The sequence below is a fragment of the Netta rufina genome (assembly GCF_964035555.1).
Source record: "Netta rufina genome assembly, chromosome: 6".
NCBI lineage: Eukaryota > Metazoa > Chordata > Aves > Anseriformes > Anatidae > Netta > Netta rufina.
The window spans coordinates 29,332,140-29,350,834 of record NC_140129.1 but is presented as its reverse complement, the minus strand read 5'-3'; the positions used below and the strand labels follow the sequence as shown (position 1 = coordinate 29,350,834).

The 18,695-nt window shown below is 37.4% G+C and overlaps 1 protein-coding gene across 1 annotated transcript in view; it reads left to right on the top strand.

Annotated features, from left to right (window-relative positions):
* Positions 1-18,695, top strand: part of THSD7B (thrombospondin type 1 domain containing 7B) — a gene marked incomplete at both ends in the record, with an annotated part of 259,689 nt that overhangs the window by 63,644 nt on the left and 177,350 nt on the right. The window contains one exon of the mRNA XM_084289684.1: positions 6,226-6,395. Within this exon, the coding sequence (XP_084145810.1) occupies positions 6,226-6,395 (170 nt within the window). The remainder of the gene's footprint in view (positions 1-6,225; positions 6,396-18,695) is intronic.

The window sequence follows — 18,695 nt, the reverse complement described above, 5'->3', positions numbered from 1 at the left end:
CTTCTTAAGCAGGGATATTTAGCAATCCCTGAGTACTAGCTTGGTTTATGGCAATCTTTGTTTTGGCAGAAGGTGGGGAACTCACCTTTCTGATCTGTAAATCTGTGCAATAGTGCCTGGCCAGGCTAGCATAGTGGGGTCTTGTTTGCTTTGTAAAGAAAATAAAATATTGCTTAATTTTTTGTGTGTCACATGTTCTGAGATTGACTGTAAAATACTTCAAAATTGTTATGGTTTTATATACATGTAGACAAATCTCCCCCTGTGAATGAATGTGTTTAATAGGAGGCCTATTCAGTGATCAAGTCGTGAATTTCTGGTGCTTTGCCAGCTACTGCCAAAACCTTTGATAAAGCCTTTGCAAGATACATTTTTTAGGAAGGCGTAACCTGTAAAAGTGTCACTATATTGTTGAGTTCATTCAAAATCAAATGCTGATCATTTTTATGCACCCTGCTAGCACAGGAGAGGAAGTATATATATATATATATATATAAAAAATTCTTTTGCTTGATTACATCCCACGAAAAGGCTCTCACAGAGTGATTTTTGCTCCTGCCCAGACGTGCATCAATTTCGAAGACAATAGATTAATACATTGTCTCACTGATTTTGTATAGGAGCGTAGGTGCAAGTGACACCTGATTGGGGCATACCAGCTGGTAGTTAATCAGGGAGCAAGAAGGCACGTGTCTGTCCCTAGTTTCTCAGTTTGTCTGCTCTTTGATATTGCACTGTATGAAAGTGCAAATGATTGTAAAGGCTTGATGTAGAGCCAGGAGAGCCCAAAAGGTAAGAATCTGCATAACACTGATCACTTTCTCATGGTGCCACTCTTGCTATACAAGGAAACCCGTTCTTTCAGTATACTGTTGCTATGCCATGGTTTACCTTCCCCATCCTGCCATTGCTACATGTATTCCATCCTTCAGACATCTTCAGTGAGGTACCTGAGTGAAGTAGGATAAAATGTCTAATGACCTATCCTAGAACAATAACTTTAGTCTTTAGACTCAGTTTAATAGAGCCACTTAACCAAAAAATACAGCAAGAAAATCTCTGGTATTTAGTTAGTTGCTATTTCTTGAGATGTAGTATCTCAAAATGCAGGTGGTAGACTGACCTTCTTTCACTACACACACGCTACTTTCACTTTCTTTTGTGTGCTGAGGGGAATTTGAGATAGCTGTCTGGTTAGTTGACTTTGATTTGGTCGTTCAATACTGCAGAAACGAGCAGGAATGAAAAGCTTTAACGTTGCGGTACATGCTGCAGGTATACCAGGTGTAAGGCTCTGGGAAGTGTGTAATAATGAACAGAAGACAAACATTTTAAAGCATGCTATTTAAGTGTCAGCAGCTGGTTAAGGATGTTGTCTGTCCACTTTACAGTTTATAGCCTCATGATTTTGTTTTGGTGTTTGGGAATTGGTGACCAAGATGATGCAAGTACTTCAGAATGGAAAGCAGTAGCTGCCTGCCATAGAAGGATGTAAAGTTAACCCTTATGAAATAATATAAAAAGCCTTTGATGCTCCAGATCTCCTTATTTGAACATAATTCTCTTTGCAGTGTAATATCTAGCAAGATGGTACTTTTTTTTTTGCCATTAAATATATGTCGCATCACTTACTGCTTTGCTGAGGGTTATCAGACCATTTTCTTTTTGTTTTACTCCATGTAAGATGATGAATTTAAGGAAATTCAGTATTAGGAATGAAAAGTGCTCTCCTTCATTTGTCAAGCCTCAATACAAACCTGTCTGTTTGTCTTTCTGGCTTGCATTTGCCTAATCAGGTTAGTCTTAAAATCTTTAAGGCGAGAGTCTTATTTACTTTCACAGTCCCTGGGCAGTTGTTTTTCTGCTGTTGATTATTTGCAGACCAGTAGCTACTTCTTTAAGTTTTATTCTTTGGGTAATGATTTTCAAAATCATGCTCCAGGCAAGCCAAAGAAAATCGGTGAGGAGGTTGGCCAGAAAGAGCAAATCTCTGAGCAAAAAGAGAAAGGTGTTTCTCTAGAGGCCAGTTTCAGTGCAGGGACAAGGATCACCTCATGCCTGAACAAACGTGCATTTCATAGACTACATCCCCCACCTCATTCATCCACCTGCATGGAAAAGCAAGAAGCAGTACTTAGTATTTTTTTTTCCTTTTTTTTTTTTTTTTTTTTTTTTTTCTTTTTTCATCACAGGAAGGCAGGTAAATTTATATTGCCATCCATGGCAAGGCAGCAAGTTAAGGTCCCATCACACGTACGGAACGATTGATGTAAATTTGCTTTTAATGGGAAGGCCTTTTAATTTTATGGCTGAAGTTTACAATAAATTCTTTAATCAATAGTTTAAATGCAAGAAAATAAAACATTTTAAGTGCATATAGGACTCCAGAGCTTTGTGTTTTGTTTTACTTTTGGTTATTTGTTTTGAAGGGATTAGATTAAGGGTTTAAAAAGCTTAAACACACAGAAGGTGATTCTACCTTCTTTATTGTGATATAAATTTGGGGTAGTTCAATTAAAGTGAACGGGCATATACTGATATAAAACTTGGGTAAGCACTAAAAGCATAAGTCCTATAGACTGAGGGGCCAAGAGGTTACTATAAATTGGGAAGATATTGAGCTCTTGTTTGTTGCATAGCTGTCACTGAGTCATCAGTTTTAAAACAATGTTTTATATCATTTTTATCCCAGATGTGTAGCTTTCATGTTCATAGGGAATAGATAGATTTTCCAGAATTATGATTATGTCTTTAAATCTTTCATTTTGGTTGTGGTTGCTATGTTACGAGACAGGGATTTAAAAAAAAAAAAAGAAAAAACCCACCTCTTTGCTTTGTTGGAAATTCAAAGCTTTTCAGAAGGTAAATGATGGAAAATGGGAAAGTTTTAAGACCCAATTTTTACAAAAGGCTTAAGGTTACTGCTGAGATATGGGAGTGATGGCATTACTTTGTAGATGAGGCCCATCATGTTCCCTAATTAAAGGTAAAGCGTTGGTGTGAAGTTGGAAAGACCTGAAAGGAAGTGTGCTGAACCACGCTGGTAGGCTGCTGGTATTGCATTGTGAGAGTGGTGGCAACACTGCTGTTTGGCCCTTCAAATTTCACTGGTTTTGGGCACACAGAGGTGACCTCAGCTTGGCTGGGCAGCTGAATTGCCTCCCCTCAGGTCAGGAACCAAGCCTGGTGAAGCCTTAGTTGGTCAGCCCCAGGCTGGACATTTCTCCTGCGGCTGCTGTTGAGCGTTGCAACGAGGGCACGCTTTGCTCCGACAGTAGCAGACACCCACGGGACCTGTTCTTTGGCTTCCTCAACTGACTCTGGTTAGCAGTGAAATTCAGAGCACTGAAATGAAAAGCTGCTCAGCTTTATCAGCCAAGTTTCATCCTAGATACCCCAAGCACCTAGTTTATTTTTTTCTAGTGGTTCATTCTTGCCATTTTTTTTAAGCAAACTGATACAGCTGCATGTAGATTCTGGAGGTTCCCATGTTGGTCATTATCTAACTAGCACTCTACCCATGGGCAACGGGGTCTTTCACTTCCTGCGTCATTGTGCTCTTGGTCCTCTAGGGACAGTGAGCGAGGTGGCTGACTAGCATTGACCCAACAGTAACATAGTGCTGATATAGCACATCTGCTCTAACAATGTAATGCCCAGCGTTGCATTGGTGGCTTGGGTCGTGGAGTTTGGAGAAATAATGCATGTGTGGTAAAGCATCTGTGGATATCTCTAATAATCTGCAAATACTAGCTGAAGGTTGTTAAATTACAAGAAAAAAAGGCCCAGGTATTTGCCAGCCAGTAATCTCTGTTCTTTGCTAATTGCAATTAAGTAATGTTCTTACTCATTGTCTTTAGAATAGCCCATAGATCGGCAAGTTGATACCAGGTGTCAGCCGCACTGCATAAAACCCAACAGAGCCTCCCGCCAGGCTGCCCAGGATGACTGCTCCCTTCTGCAAGGACTCGGTGGGCTAACAGCACGTCAGATGTGCTTCTGGTGTCATTGACTTGTTAATGGCTGTGAGAACGTGTACCTTTCAAACACCTAACGTTGGGGTCAGGTTTTGTTGCTGGAGAACTCCAGCCAGCTTAGGGCATGGCCAGCTGAGGGAAAGCAAGATGGGCTGGTAAGGATTTAGGCTTAAAGCTGCTCACAGAGGAGGAGGCGCTGGCAGTCGCGCCTGATGGCTGTTCATTAAACACTGCTCTGCTGTGGAGCACGGTATCCAGTTACTCCGTGTAGATGTCTAAAGGGATTTTTTTAGATTCAGGAGCTGATGAGGTTTAATTATCTCTGAGCTCAGATTTAGTTATTTTGCATAATTTTAATCATTGATGGCCTAATTTTCCTAGGTGTTAACTCCCACAGCTCACGCTGAATTGGAGAAGCAGGTGCTCACACCTTTAGAGAAGAGTCTTTAGGACCCAGAATTCACAGCTGACTTCCGAGGCCAGCTATTGATGATGAGTTTTTCTTTAGTCAGTTATTGTTTTAAGAAATACCACCCTAAAACAAGTATTTCCATGGCTGAGGAAAGATGAGTGTGTTCTATATTTAGGCTTCTATCTTTGAAAATATGGGCCTGAGTAGCATGATGTCCTGAAGTGCTGTGGAGGAGGAATTTTGTTTACCTAGTGCTTGATGAAGAGCAGTTTTCCTTGTCTTTATTATAACGGGAAGGTTGTATTTAACGCTATGTCCCCAAAAAAGTGATTAGGAATTCCACAGGAGGAACTACTGTAAGAAAAAATTCATGGCTGTGCTTTATATGTTGTGCGATTTCAATTATTTCATTCCTGTCGTATGAAAAGTGTGTTCTTTATTGTTTTCTCAGCTAGTAGTAAATCCTGTGAGTGTATCCAAATTTGCACATTATTCTGTGTATTATTTAAGAGGGCATGACAGCTCATCCGAAAAGTACCTGTAAATTAAAAGTAATTGGCAGTATTCACAAACATTTTCCATTAGTATTTTACAAAATTTGTAAGTGCTCTGTGGCTAGAAATCATTCTTATGCCTATATTTGCAGTGCAAGATGTTATGAGAACATTGATGTGTGCTCACGCAAACTAATGCAGTTATTTTTCATGCAATTTTGAGATGCATGTGTCCCTGCCACAGCTATAGTCAGGGCACAGATATTTGTGATGGAGAATACCCAGAACACAAGGTGAAAGGCTCCTTCTGCAGGGACACCCCGTTGTGCTCGAACTTAAGAGTGATCAGTCAGCCTGCAAACATACATAATTTTAACAACTGTATGTCTGTCCTAGGGGGAGAGAGTATTTGTCTTGAGGGTAAGAGAAGGAAATTATTTTATGTATTTTAAAACAGGTAAGTTTGTACAGAAAAAGTAAACTATGGAATATAGAGGAGAAAAGGAATGAAGCAGCAGAAGCATAGAGATGGGTTACAAAACCAATATTTGCTAAGATTTGCATTCAGGAAGCTGAAGAAAGACTTTGGGCTCTTACTCTGTGACCTGTTAATTAAAATGAATTATGTTTGTAAAAACTGCCTTATTAGAAAAATGCTCCATGTTTTCAGACACGATGGGAAATAATTTTTTAGATTTCTGTTGCTACACAATGCTACTTTCCCTATGGTCTTAATATGTTCTTCTTGGAAATGAAGAATATTTTCCTTTCTTTTAAACTTATATATGAATTATATATAAAATGAAAATAGGACTTGCTGCATGTCGCAGCTTCTGGAAAGAAAAACAAGAAAACTAAGTTACCTTAGGCAATCCCTTGAAGAAATTGATAGTACCCTAGACCTTTGCAAAGCTGTCACCTATAGAATAGATGCCTGGTACTTGAAACTCCATTGACAGACAAGTAAGGTTTTAGCTGTAAGTGCATTTCAGAATGACATGTTCAGCTCTTGACAGAGAGAGGCAGTTTAGTGGTTTCAGCCACATGTTTGAAAACTTGTTTTCACAATTAATCGAACCTCTTAATCTTTGTTCCTTTTTTGCATCCTGTTCAAAGGTGTTTCAGGATGATTTAGTGTTTGAGAACACTTCAGAGATTAGTGCTATGTGAAAAGTTTACATGAGTACTATAGGCTAATAAGAAATATTTAACCTTTGTAAATTTAACATTCAAAATGTTTCAAAACATCCTCATGCTCCTATAAATATTAAACCAATTGTATTTTGTCATGTAATAAACTACCACCCACTCTTGTTTCACTTGGTCTCTCTTATTTCCAAAGGTTTTCCTGGAGGACTTCTGAATGGAAAGCTTGCCAGGTGTCTCTCCTCCTTGACCAGCAGGACCCTCGCCACCATAAGCATGCGGGCCTCTGTGGAGGTGGCATACAAACCCGTGAGGTCTACTGCGTCCAAATCACTGTAGAAGTTGAGATGCACCGACTGAAGGAAGGTATGTGCATAAAGTCATTCTGAAATGTCTGGCACACATCAACCTCAGGAAGAGAAGCACATAAATAAATCCTTCCCATATAATCCACAGAAGGCTTGGCTAGCTGATGCCCACCTTGTATTGATACTTATCAAGGGAGGTGTTACTTGGGCTTGGTCCTCAGGATCCTGGGGAACTGTCTGGAGCCAAAGCCTTCCAGTGGTGAACTGCTGCCAGTTCTGTATGTGTACTTTTACGGGGGAAGTCTGAAGAATGGAGGAGCTAAATTCTTCTTCCTTGGACTTCAGGATTTTTCCATTTTTGTCAGGTAGTCTGGCCTCCTGGTATGAATGCATTTATTCAGTCTGACCTGAATACATTTATCTGTGGTTTTAGTCCTGGGTCAGAGTACAAAAAAAAGAGATGTCACACTCCATTCTGAATATGGCTCTAGCCTCTGCTTCAAACTGATACACGATCTTTCTTGTGTTTTGAAGGGGAAATCAAAAATAATATTGTCACAACTTCTGAGCAGACAGGCAGTTTTTGGATTCTGGAAGTGAGTTATTTTCCTTTTAGAAGAATAATGAGTAGATACAGATGCATGATGAATAATTCATTTTAGGCTGTTTTATTTACTGTATGTAGTGCTCTTGCAGAATATGCTTTTGAGCAGAGATGGTAAGATAATAAGAACACAACATCATATCTTAGATTTATTTACTTATAAAGTCAGAGCAAATGTTTCCTGTGTGCCCAGTTGTGTCCTAGCATCCTGCACAGACTCTGAGGTTGTAGAAAGCCAGACCTCTTTTAATGTCTATTCAGTCCATGCATAGTTGCTGGTTCACCTCTTCCAAACATCTGGTACCACCTTGTTCTGCCAACACAGAACCCCCTCAGTTGTTCTGCACAAGTATGTGATGTATACGATTTTCAAAGTAAGAAAAGTGCTGTTGATGACAGCTATGTAACATTCTTGACTGTCTTCATCCTTCTCACTGCTTCTGTAGTCTGTGTGGCCACTGTATGGCAAGTTGACAAGCAGTAAGCTTTAACTGACCTCATTTGTGCTTCTTTATTCTTTGTTGGTATTGTGAATTATTCTAGAAAACTGGGGGAGGTCATCTGAGACCCTCACACCAAAATAATTCATGACAGAATTTGTACTGTATATCCGGTATACGATCACATGCATTTTTTTCCTTTGTTAAAGGTTCAATATAACTTAAAACTTGCAAGCCCTCCCCTCAATAGCAGGGAAACACTGGGATACTTCTTCCTTGTTTGTATAATTCTAACCCTTTATTTTTAAGAAACAAACACATTTTTTTTTTCGTGCAAGCAACTAACAAAACAAATATGCACAGCAATTGTGCAAGATATAAAATTTTTCTGCTTTACCAAGGCAGTTGTGATTTGCAGTAGTCTTTAGAAAGTGAGAATGCATTTACAGTTGCATACAAAAGAAAAGAGGGAAAACTTTCCTTATTATCCCTCCCTATCTAGTAATATTCAATGTCTCATTTACTAGCTGATCAACTTTTGTTCTTTGACTAAATAAGGAGTGACATCTTGCACCTTTTCTGGCAATCTGAACTGGCAGAAAATTTTTATTCATCACTAGTGCATCTCATATTTTATTGTACCATTTGTCAGTGATGGGGAGAAGATGAGGAAGTTGATTCTCCTATGTATAAGCAAATACGGAATCTAATCGCTACCATAAAAAGTACAGTTACTTTTCTTTCTTCACCTCTTGAATGCCCTTAAAAGGATCATTCAGAAATCAAACAAGCGAGTCTAATAGAATGTTACTATCTGTCACAGTTGTTTTTCTTCTGGTTACTTCCAATGAGAATTTGGACCTAGGCACAATGACATATGTGAAAAAAGATTTTGTCCTGTGGTCTCTCCAGCAGCATTCTTGGATAAAATATGTTGAATCATAGTTGGAGACAGGTACCATCTGTGATGTACTTACACATATTGCTCAAAGCTCTCTTATCCCCCAAGGATCTCTCTCTTATTTTTCATTTCTTTAGTCTTCCCATCTATTTCTTCTTTTATTAAAATGTGTATATTTAGAAATGATCCCCTGTTTTCTGGAGTTCCTATGTATCAGTTACTCAGAGGACTAAGTCTACCGATATCTTTCTATATTTTGATTATAAAATTCCAACGTGAAGATACTGGAAATGGAAAACTTTCACTCAGGTATTACTTTCAGAAACGCATTGATAAGATCTCATATCTTGCTACTGAAAGACAAGTCCTAACGAAGAAATCCCTACCCTGACCCAAGTGAATGTCTAATATATATGTTAGACTTTATGGAGGAATTCTATACTTCTAATGTTGGGTGATGAGTGAGGAGGAAACAGCAGCTTTTCGTCTTTATCAGAGTTCATGGTGGTCTGAATGACCAGGCAGATGAAAAAATATATATTTCTCTTTACCATTGACAGGAAAATAATATTTTTGGTAGCATTCTTTTTGCATATCAATGAGTAAATTTAACAATGTTTTCACGTATCAGCTTTAGCTGAGTTTTTGACATTCTAGTATTTGGAGGCAGAAAGTTTTCTGATCTTTAAAGTTGTTTATAATATTGTTGCTTTCTGAGACTCTTACATCTAGATGAAGCTGACAGGTAAAACGTGGTATAAATGTGTTAAATGTTGTGTCACTCAGTTGTCTGTATTTATGTTTATGTAGGTAAGCCAAAGTATATAAACCTTATTACGAGACTATGCTGTTCTTAATGCTAGCTATTCTGTTCATCCAAGGAATCAACATCTTTATTGAGTTTTGAGGCTTTTGTTAATTTAGACTGAACTTTAACATAATTAGCTTTAAAGAGTTCCTTATGTTTTTTTGTTGTTTGTTTGTTTGTTTTTTCCTTTTTCTTTAAGTATCTCATTGAATTTTAATACATTTAAACTTTAATGATTAATTTTCATGGAAAGATGGTCATCTAATACTTCAGGTTTACCTGAAGTATTTTTGATATCCAGAGACAGAAGCAGAAAATCTACATATCTGAAATAATGTTACTTTTAAAGAGGAGACAAAATTTTCACAAAAAGCAACATAGAATGTGCACAGTGAACTACTTGAAGGTACAGGCCCAATCTGCCCTTTTTTCCCTTCATCTTAGGGATTTTTCCCTTCATCTCAGGCATTTCCCTTCATCTCATTCTCCCTTATTCTTGTGTCTGGACATAGTATGTTTGAAACAAACAGTTGAATTGATGTGGTTGTGGTTACTCTTCTTCATACCTCTTTCTAATGTAACTGTGTCCACTCATAGAAGCTTTGGAACTGTTAAATAAAGCAAAAATGAAGATCTTTAACTTATTTCCAAAGCTAAACACTGCTAACAAATATTTCTTATTCTTTTATTTTTTTTTTTTTTTATTATTTTTTTTATAAAACATTATCTGAAATCTGTTCTTCCACAATAAATTTTAATTAATCTGGATGAACATCACCAACTAACAATCCCCAGTACTATGAAAAAACACGTGGTAAAAGCGTGGAAGGATATTATACAATGGTCAGTTTATGCAGCCTGTCTACTTGTTTGGCAATACTTAATCACAGTACACAAGTCCACTAATACGGAAAGTATCAGTCCTTTTAGAGTCTGTGGATGGTGTCCATGTTCATACTGTTAGTAATCATATGAAATTCCTATATTTGGTCTTCTTCCTCAGGAATTTTTTACTTTTTCTGAAGAGCAGGGGATATCCATTTGTTTTCTAATTAATTTTCCCTCTTGGTTTATTTAGAGATTGTAAGTCTTTGTCTGTAGTCAGAGGGATAGCAACCTCTATAAAAAAAAAAATCTCCAGAAACACCTTCTCTCTCTTCTGAACTAGTTATCAGTCGTCCCTTACTGTCCCTAGTGACTGGGATTGCTGTTCTCTCCATATTTTCTGTAACTTTCTAACCAGGGATCTTCCTGCCCTGTCATTCTTCATTCTTTCATAAAATTTGTGCTTTATATATCTTGACATTTTTTCTTTCTTACTTGTTTGAATGAGATCCAATTTACCTCTCACTTTCAGAATTCTCTTATAATGCTTTTGGAGCCTGTCTGCTTAAGTTTTAATTACAGGACTGAAAAGACCTTTGTGAGATGCTGTTCTTCCTTGAGTCTTCTTTGTTGTTTACCCAGCGTAGCACTCTTGGCTAATAAAGTTTCTCTCTTATTACCATGTCACCAAAACATCTCTGCATTTTCCTATCCTCTTAATCTTCATTATTTTCCATCTGAAAATCCACATTTAATTCTCATACCTGTGTAAGATTCTAGAGTTGTTTTTTTTTTTTTTTTTTTTTTTAACTATTTGTTTGCTTAATGATCATCTCTATCGTATTTGTCTCAAGATATGTTTTTATTTGATCTAGGATTTCCATAGTGGGTATGTTCAGTGAATGATCAAAGTAACTGATCCATTTCCCTTAATATTAGAAACATGAAAAATACTGTTCTGGAGTAATACAGATTAATAAATCTAATCGCTAGGTTTAGAGTCCTTCATAATCCAAATATTATTCAAATCCTTTTTCTTTTAAAAGTTAATAGCTCTTCAAATATTCCTCCCTGTGTAATTCTCATCCATCATAACATGTAATTTATAGTTTTATTGAAAATCCCCAACAACATAGCTTACATTTCTCTGATCTAACCATGTTAAAATTCCTAATAATCTGCAAGAAGAAAGGGACTTGATTCTGCTTAAAATGTGTAGGGATAGATACTGTTAATTTTCCTTTAGGTGATTTTTGATTTGAATATACCTTCTTCTTTCTTCATTTGTATAATTCAGGATTCAGGACAGATGAAATAGATTCAGCTGATTAATTATCTCTTTGACTTTTGCCATTTTTGGCAGCCATGTGGTAGCTGTACATTCATTGTTCTTAGATAACTTTTAGTCTTACCTTGTAAAACTATTTCTTGCAAAAGTCTTTATTACTTTAAAAACCCTCTTTCTGTTGAGAGTTATTCAACTCTCACCAGTTAATGTCCATAATTTTTTGATTTACTCATTCCACTGTAGTTCTCCAGCCTGTACCAAAATTTTTTTTTTTTTTTTTTTTAGGATGTCACTCCACCAGTTCATCTTATATATGCTTATTATTATTGCTTGACATGCTGTTGTGTATGTCCATAGCCATAGCAGCAAAACACATGTATACTATTTAAAGCTCCAATGCACTTTATTAACCAAAATGGCCAGAAAGTGTTCCCCTGTATTCTCATGTAAGTCCTACTTATGCATCTCAAAATTAGTTTTATGGCCTTTATCCTTTCTTCTTTTCCACAAAATATTGAACTTTCTTCCCACTTCTGATAGACAGAAATGTCCAATTCCTTCCTACACGATGAGTAAACTTTTTAGACTCTCTTGAATTCCCATACGGAGATGTTTAGGCACTGCATTTTATTTTTCAGAAACTACTGGCCTCTTCGGACTTGCACAGAGATGTATTTGAGGATTCCTTTTATTCACATCCAATATTATTTTGTATTTATTCTCATCCCTTTCTTTCTGCTCTTTGTCTCTCTTTAGCTCTAAAGTATGTATTTTTGCCTTCTTTGCTCTGTATGCCCTGTTTCCTAATGAGGACGGCACTTTTTTCTTCCTGCAAGTTTTTTGTTCTGCTCTGAATCATGATCTTCCAATGGGTGCCTTCTGGGGGATTAGTGTTTCAAATTGGTACATGTGGCATCTGTTCAGTAAACTATGTGCAAGTACTTTCAGGAAGAGAGAAATATCAGCAGAGTGTTATTAGAGTGTGCCATCATCCTCTTGAGTGTTAGCTGTCCTGTAAACCACCAGGTCCAATTCTTTAGCACAATAAGTTGGTTGTGCAGGTTGTTGTCATCCTGCATATTTATTGGGAAAAGACTGCATTGATGCAGATAAGCTGCCCATAAGAGTTGGCAGAGGATCTGCACTATTTGAATGAGCACAAGCCCTGTATGGAGTATGAGCTCTATATTAAACGCACACTGTTTTTTCAAATTTATGCCGCTGAAGCTGCAGGAATAAGATTGATTTACTCTATGGAAATTAGAATGTAGGGACTTTGATGTTTAAATCCTGTTGTCCTCTTCTGGTTTATGAATTTGAAAAGGAATAGGTAAAAATATTAGTAATAAGAAAACTTGAATAGGACCACAGGGGAGAGAGCTGATGGTCAGCAGTGGCATGAAAAACTGCTTTGTTTGACAGGCTGGGCTGATGATGCAGCAACAGGAGAGTGCAACATGTGGCCTGATTCACAGAAATCAAGTTCTTAGATGGAACTAAAACCCCATAAACCAAACCGAATGCCCAAGAATCGCCCTCACCCCAAACTAGGTATTTATCATCAGGATGACTGAACTGGCTTGAAGAGATGAGAAATATACCTCTGAAGTATAAAATATATTCAGGCAAGTCTGCATCAGATTTATATTGCTGGGATGCCGAGTTATTGATCTGTAAGCTCACCAAATGCTGAGCAGAATTTACGAGATAAAACTCACATAATGGAAAAATAAATATGTAACAGCTGGCTTCTTCAGGGGAAACCCTTTAGAAGCATGAGAGGAAATGATTTTATTCAGATCTTTGGGGTGCTTGACAGTATTGTGTAGATCTGTATTTCAGAAATTTTAGTTTGAATCCATTAGGGAAAAACACATTTTCCCTAATATGTTTTAGAGGTATTTTATTTTCATTTTTTTTTCTTGTCAAGAAACTAGTTAAAGAAAAATGAAAAGAATGTTAAATAAAAAAAAAATATATATATATATAAAAAGATTTTGACAATGAAAGGAACGTGCCTTCTGAAAGGTGCCTTTAAGAGAACCTACTTTTTCAGTCTACACGCTATTTGATATGACCATGAAATATTTATCTCTTTATAAATACATTTATTTACATAGCTGGCTCTGGTATGCAGCAAATAATGTGCTGCCCAGTCATTTTGCACGAGATATCAGGTTTTAGTTCAAGTTTTTATTTTTCAAATCTAAGATATTTAATGTGTTTGCATTTTGTCATTATTTCCTGCCACAGGAGTTGGATTAATTTTATTCAGAATCCTTGTTTTGTTCTGAGTTATTTTGCTCCGTTGTTGTTATGAGGCAGGGGAGCTGCAGTGTACTCAAACAATGCTGCTCATTCAGATGAAAGAAAAGGACAGATTTGTGTGGATGCTGTTGCACCCTGAAGGGGAACGCTGGAGAAAAATGACGAAGAGGATGGTGACAGGGATGCTGGTCCTGCAACAGGAATCATTTGAGCTAAACGGAGCTCGCAGAGGTGGGACAGCTCTGCATGAGCTGCCCTTGGGACACCTGTCCCCAGGGAGCATCACTGACACCTCCAAAGTGGCACTTCATCTGTGATACCAGGCAAATTTCCATCAGATTCATATTGCTGGGATGCTGTGGCCCAGTATTCTCAGGACAAAGTTCTGAACTCTCTGAACATGAAGTGCTAATAGTTTATGTTGCTTAGGTAAAATTCTGAGGATCTTTAGTGTCCTGAAATACATTAAGCTATTGTTGCTCTTGGCAATCCGCTATTAACCTTCTCTCATGCTGTGATTAGCCTTCCATTTATACTTTGTTTCTTGTCTTTTAATTGATAATAGGACTTGTGCCTTGTGGCTTCCAAACTAATTGATTCTTTTTAGGAGCATGAAAAGATCCTTTCCATCAGGGATGGGGTGCATTAAGCTTTTTTGATGGAGTGATACAATGGGCTAGGGTTGGTGCTGTTTCTGGGCTAGTTTAATTACATTCAACACATCTCCTTTGTTTGATCCTTTGTTTTCACTATAAAAACAAGTCTTTTAGATTGGAGAACTTACTTACCAGTGTTGTGCTGGTTTATCCCTATTGTGTTATACACATGTAGGTGTTTTTATAAAGAATCATTCATTCCTGATTTTCTCAAGTAATTTCCCTTCATATTGATCCAACTCTTTGGATTGTAAGTCCTGGCAAAGGTAGCAAGAACTTTTACATAGATATGGAATCACTTTCCTGTACCCTGGTTATCCTTAATTAGGCACAGCTTTGCTAAAAGGTACAGTAGATATCTGGTTGTATTGCCTTAAAAATTGAACATTAACTTATATAAGGCCTTGCCAGTATATAGGAGATAATTCTGATGTGTTCCAGATATGTTAGTGATAATTAGAAATGTCTCATTTAGGTGTTTATATGAGAAACATTTGTTTTTCATTCTGAAGGGAAAATGAAGTTAAGGTCCAGGGGAAAAAAAAAAAAAAAGAAGAAGAAAGTGTTAGATACCTCCTGAGGAGTGAAAAACCAAATTTGAAAGTAATCATTGCAACCAAAATGCAGCCCTATGTATTTCTCTCTCTGACTGGCCATCATTGCTTTTTAACATAGTATTGGTATGTATGCCAGCAAGTACGTGCCTATGTGACTATATTCACAGATAATTTATTTATTGGCTTAAAATTACATTATGCAAGTAGTATCAGAACTGATTTCCTCTTCCACTCTACCCCCAAATCACTACCTTGGTAAAAATATATAGAGAAACAAGATACTTTAGAACCCAATTTATTATCTCCTGCTGGTAGCAATAACCTGAAAATAACAGCAAATAGTAAAATTTCAACTTGAAGCAGACAGTGGTGCTGGGAACAGCTGTAGTCGCATTTATAAAGGATAGATTCAATATAACAGCTAAAGAAATGTGCAATGTTTCAGAGGCTTCCAGATTAGTACTTGATTGCTTTTTCAAGTTTATTCTGTAGATTGAGAAGAACACAGGAATTTAAAATATATGAACAAATGTAATAAATAAGCTGCTACTTGAATGAGAGATACTGCCTCTCACCATTCCCTCCCTGACTTCTGCCTTTCCCCTCGCCCCCAAAAGATGACTACTGTTTTTCCAAGGAAAATAAGTACATAAAAACAGTTTTTCTAGGTGAATGTAGAAAATACCATTACAAAGTCAATTACTGAGCACAGTCAGAAGGCTGTCTAGTATTTAAAGACAGGCCTAGCAGCTGTGTTCATTTATCGTAGGCATAATCTGAGTTTTCTTTATTTATATTTTTTCCCCTTCCTGAACAGGGAATCCCTGTCCAGGCTATCTGCACTTTTTTGGAGGCTGTGATGTGTGAGGATTTTGGCATTTAAAAAGTTCATAGAAAAAGACACCTTATAGTTCATAAAGAGAAGGATGTTAATTAGAGTATAAAAGAATGGCAGTGTTCAAGAAGGTACTGTGGGTAGTGAGTATTGCTTTTAAAGAACTCTATATGATTCATGAGTTACTAGAAAGAGCTGAATTAAGTTGAGGGTGTTAAGATGAAGCTGAAAAGAAACAAAACAATGTCAAAGAGATGGAGAGGCTTGAGAAAATACTACAGGTGGCTAGTGAATGGAGAGAGTGGTAGTACCTGTTCAAACCAGCAGAAAAACATGGAGAATTAGGGAGAATCGATTACTCTCAGAGCTGAGACAAATGTTTGTAGAAAGACATGACTGCGCCATTCCAGTTTCTGTGGTCCACTGCCATGCAGCACGCAGGTGGGTGAAAGATGAAGCTCAGACATCGAGGACGTGTCAAAGAGGGCTGTAAAAGCAGCCCACCTCTGTGCTGCTTCTTCCTCTGCACTCAAAATCTTCCTCCATTTCCTCCCTGCTACAGCTTTGTAGTAAAAAAGTGAAGGCATAGTCACAAGACTAAAAGCAACTCAATTTGAGCAGACACTCAGGCAAAAAATCCCATCAAGCTTTTAAGTAAAACTGATGGAAATCAACTGATAGAAATAGTTGTCAATCAAATTGCTGTCAAAGAGACAAAACTCTTTTATGGAGCCCCACTGGTCCATCCACTCCCTCTGGCTATCATGCTGGGAATGGTGGGTCTTTATACCCACCTGGTTGTTCAAAAGAATGAGATTGTATGCGTGTTTCCTAATGCAGCTGGTTTCTTTTTGTTCTTGGCTTATTTCTGAAGACTTTCACTGGAGGATTGTAGTCAGTGCAGAGTGAATATAAACTGGCACAGCCCTAGAATATATTTGGATTTTTGATTAAAATAGCCTGTGGATTTTCTGATCTACATTTCACAGAATGTATAGAACGGCTCAAGGAAGTGGGAAAAGGAGCAATATTTTTCTAGGGCCAAGTAGCATGTTGCTCCTGGGAATCGTAAGGGGAAAAGAGCAGCCAGTGCTGGAACTAAGTAGAGCATCAGCCCAAGGGAGGAAGAGGAGTGGGAAGCTGGTTATCAGGGAGAAGGCGGCAGGCATTTCCTCCAAAATGGGAAGGAGTCTTCCATGAGTCTGATATAGCCAGTGTGCTCAGTTTTACACTTGGTGCACCAGCAATAACCTGGCCTTTTAACTTTGTAATATTTTTTTTTTCTTGTTTTTCTTTCATTCAAACTAAATTTAAAATACCCTTAACAAAATGAGTTAGTTTTCAAAGCAGGAGACCCAACCTACTTTATCTAATATTCCACATTTCAACAGTTAAATTGCTTCTACATTACAACTTAAAAATCAGTGAGGAGAAAAGAGCCATTGCTAGCAACAACACCTTCAGTTAGAGCACAGTAGGATTGGACTTTATTCTTTGGGTTTACCATGTGCAGTCAGATTTATTTCCTTTCATTTATTTGACTGAACTTTCCAAAAACGGTACAGGTTTGCAAAGCTTGATGCTGAAAGGCAGGTTAAGCCATGCATGAGACTTCTTTGTAAAATGCATCCTCTTATCCTTAAAACTCTAATATTTATCTCATTCTGTCTGTCACTCTCCTTGCATGGTCTCTAGAAAAGTTGTGCTTATGTTAGCATTCAGGTGAATTGGATTTATGCCATGTTGTAATCTCTAAATGAACATGTCAAAGGCTGTAGAGTGTCTCAAAAATCATTCAGAAAGTGGTCTCTTTTTTACTAATGGGTTATCTTTCGGGTTAGAATTAAATCACAGCTGTTGTTTAGTCCTGTTATTCTGATGAGTTGGAATCATAAGTACTGATACTGGTCTTAAATCTTAACTTCAGGACTTGTAAATTGACATTTACTGAGATTTTGAGCAGTGAATTCATGTGTTTAGAAGAAAAAAGTAGTGTTCTTCAAAAGATTTTTTTTTTTTTTTAAAAGCAAACAGTTAAGTATCAGAAAAAAGAAAAGATTACTCATATGTTGGACATATTTTTATAAATGCTTTACCAGTGAGTTTCATGCATGGAAAATGGACATTAAAAAAAATATGAGGATGTAGCACACTCAGTAGCAATAAAAATTAACGAAGGCTTGGTAATACCATAGCAGAGTAAACACGGACAAGCCTTTGCCTTTTGAAAGACTGTTTTGATACTGATTTATCTAAAGAGAAATCCAAAGTCAGCCCATCGCGTAGTTAAAATACGGTGTTGTATAATGACTCAGAAGATAGACTTAAGCCTTCTCCCTTCTTTTCCTTCCTGCTCCAACCCCAAATGAAAAGACAAGAGATGTTAATTGAAAGTAGAAATCTCATGTGATAAATGAAAATACAAAAAGTATTTTCAAATACCTTTCAAAAGGTATTTTCAAAGCTTTCCAAATTTATTGTCAATATCAACGGAAACCAGTACATGGTAGAGTTTGAGATTAGCTTGTCTCTTGGATGCAGAAGTCTGGAGAACTGCGCAGCTGATCCACGCCTTCCTTGGATGGAGGCAATTAAAATAAACACCTCTACTGCCAAGTGGGAAAGTCTCTTTCTGCATGTGTGGAAGAAATGGAGAGCGCTGCTCATTTGTTTTTTGAAAGCAGATGAAGAAAATGTGAAGGTCTGGATTTGGTCTTCGATCCAAAAGTGCCTGTGCTCCTGAAGGATGATTTGCAATCATCCCCCTGCTCAGACTTTCTTTTATCTGCCTTTGCCTGCTTCCCAGTTACAATGTGAGCTTTTTGGATTCCCTTCTTATGCATCTTTCTCTTCAGTATGAAGAGGTCTCCTCTTGTATAAATGCAGAATAGATTCCAGTCTGTTGTTCTGGCATTGTAGAAAATCAGCACTGAATTTATCAACGATTTCCCATTAAGCATAGTCTGAAATTGGCCTGCTGAATATGGATGATTTAGATAAAACTAAGTGCCTTGCTGAACAGAAGATTAGCTTTTTGATCTGGGAGTTAAGTCACTCAAAAAGCAGTGCATTAGGGTGTGTTTTTGGAAGCTAAAGCCACCAGTAAACTCTGGAGCTCTGTGCATTGGTCAAGGTAAGATTAAACTCCTTTTCTTTTTTCTCCTTTTTTTTTTTTT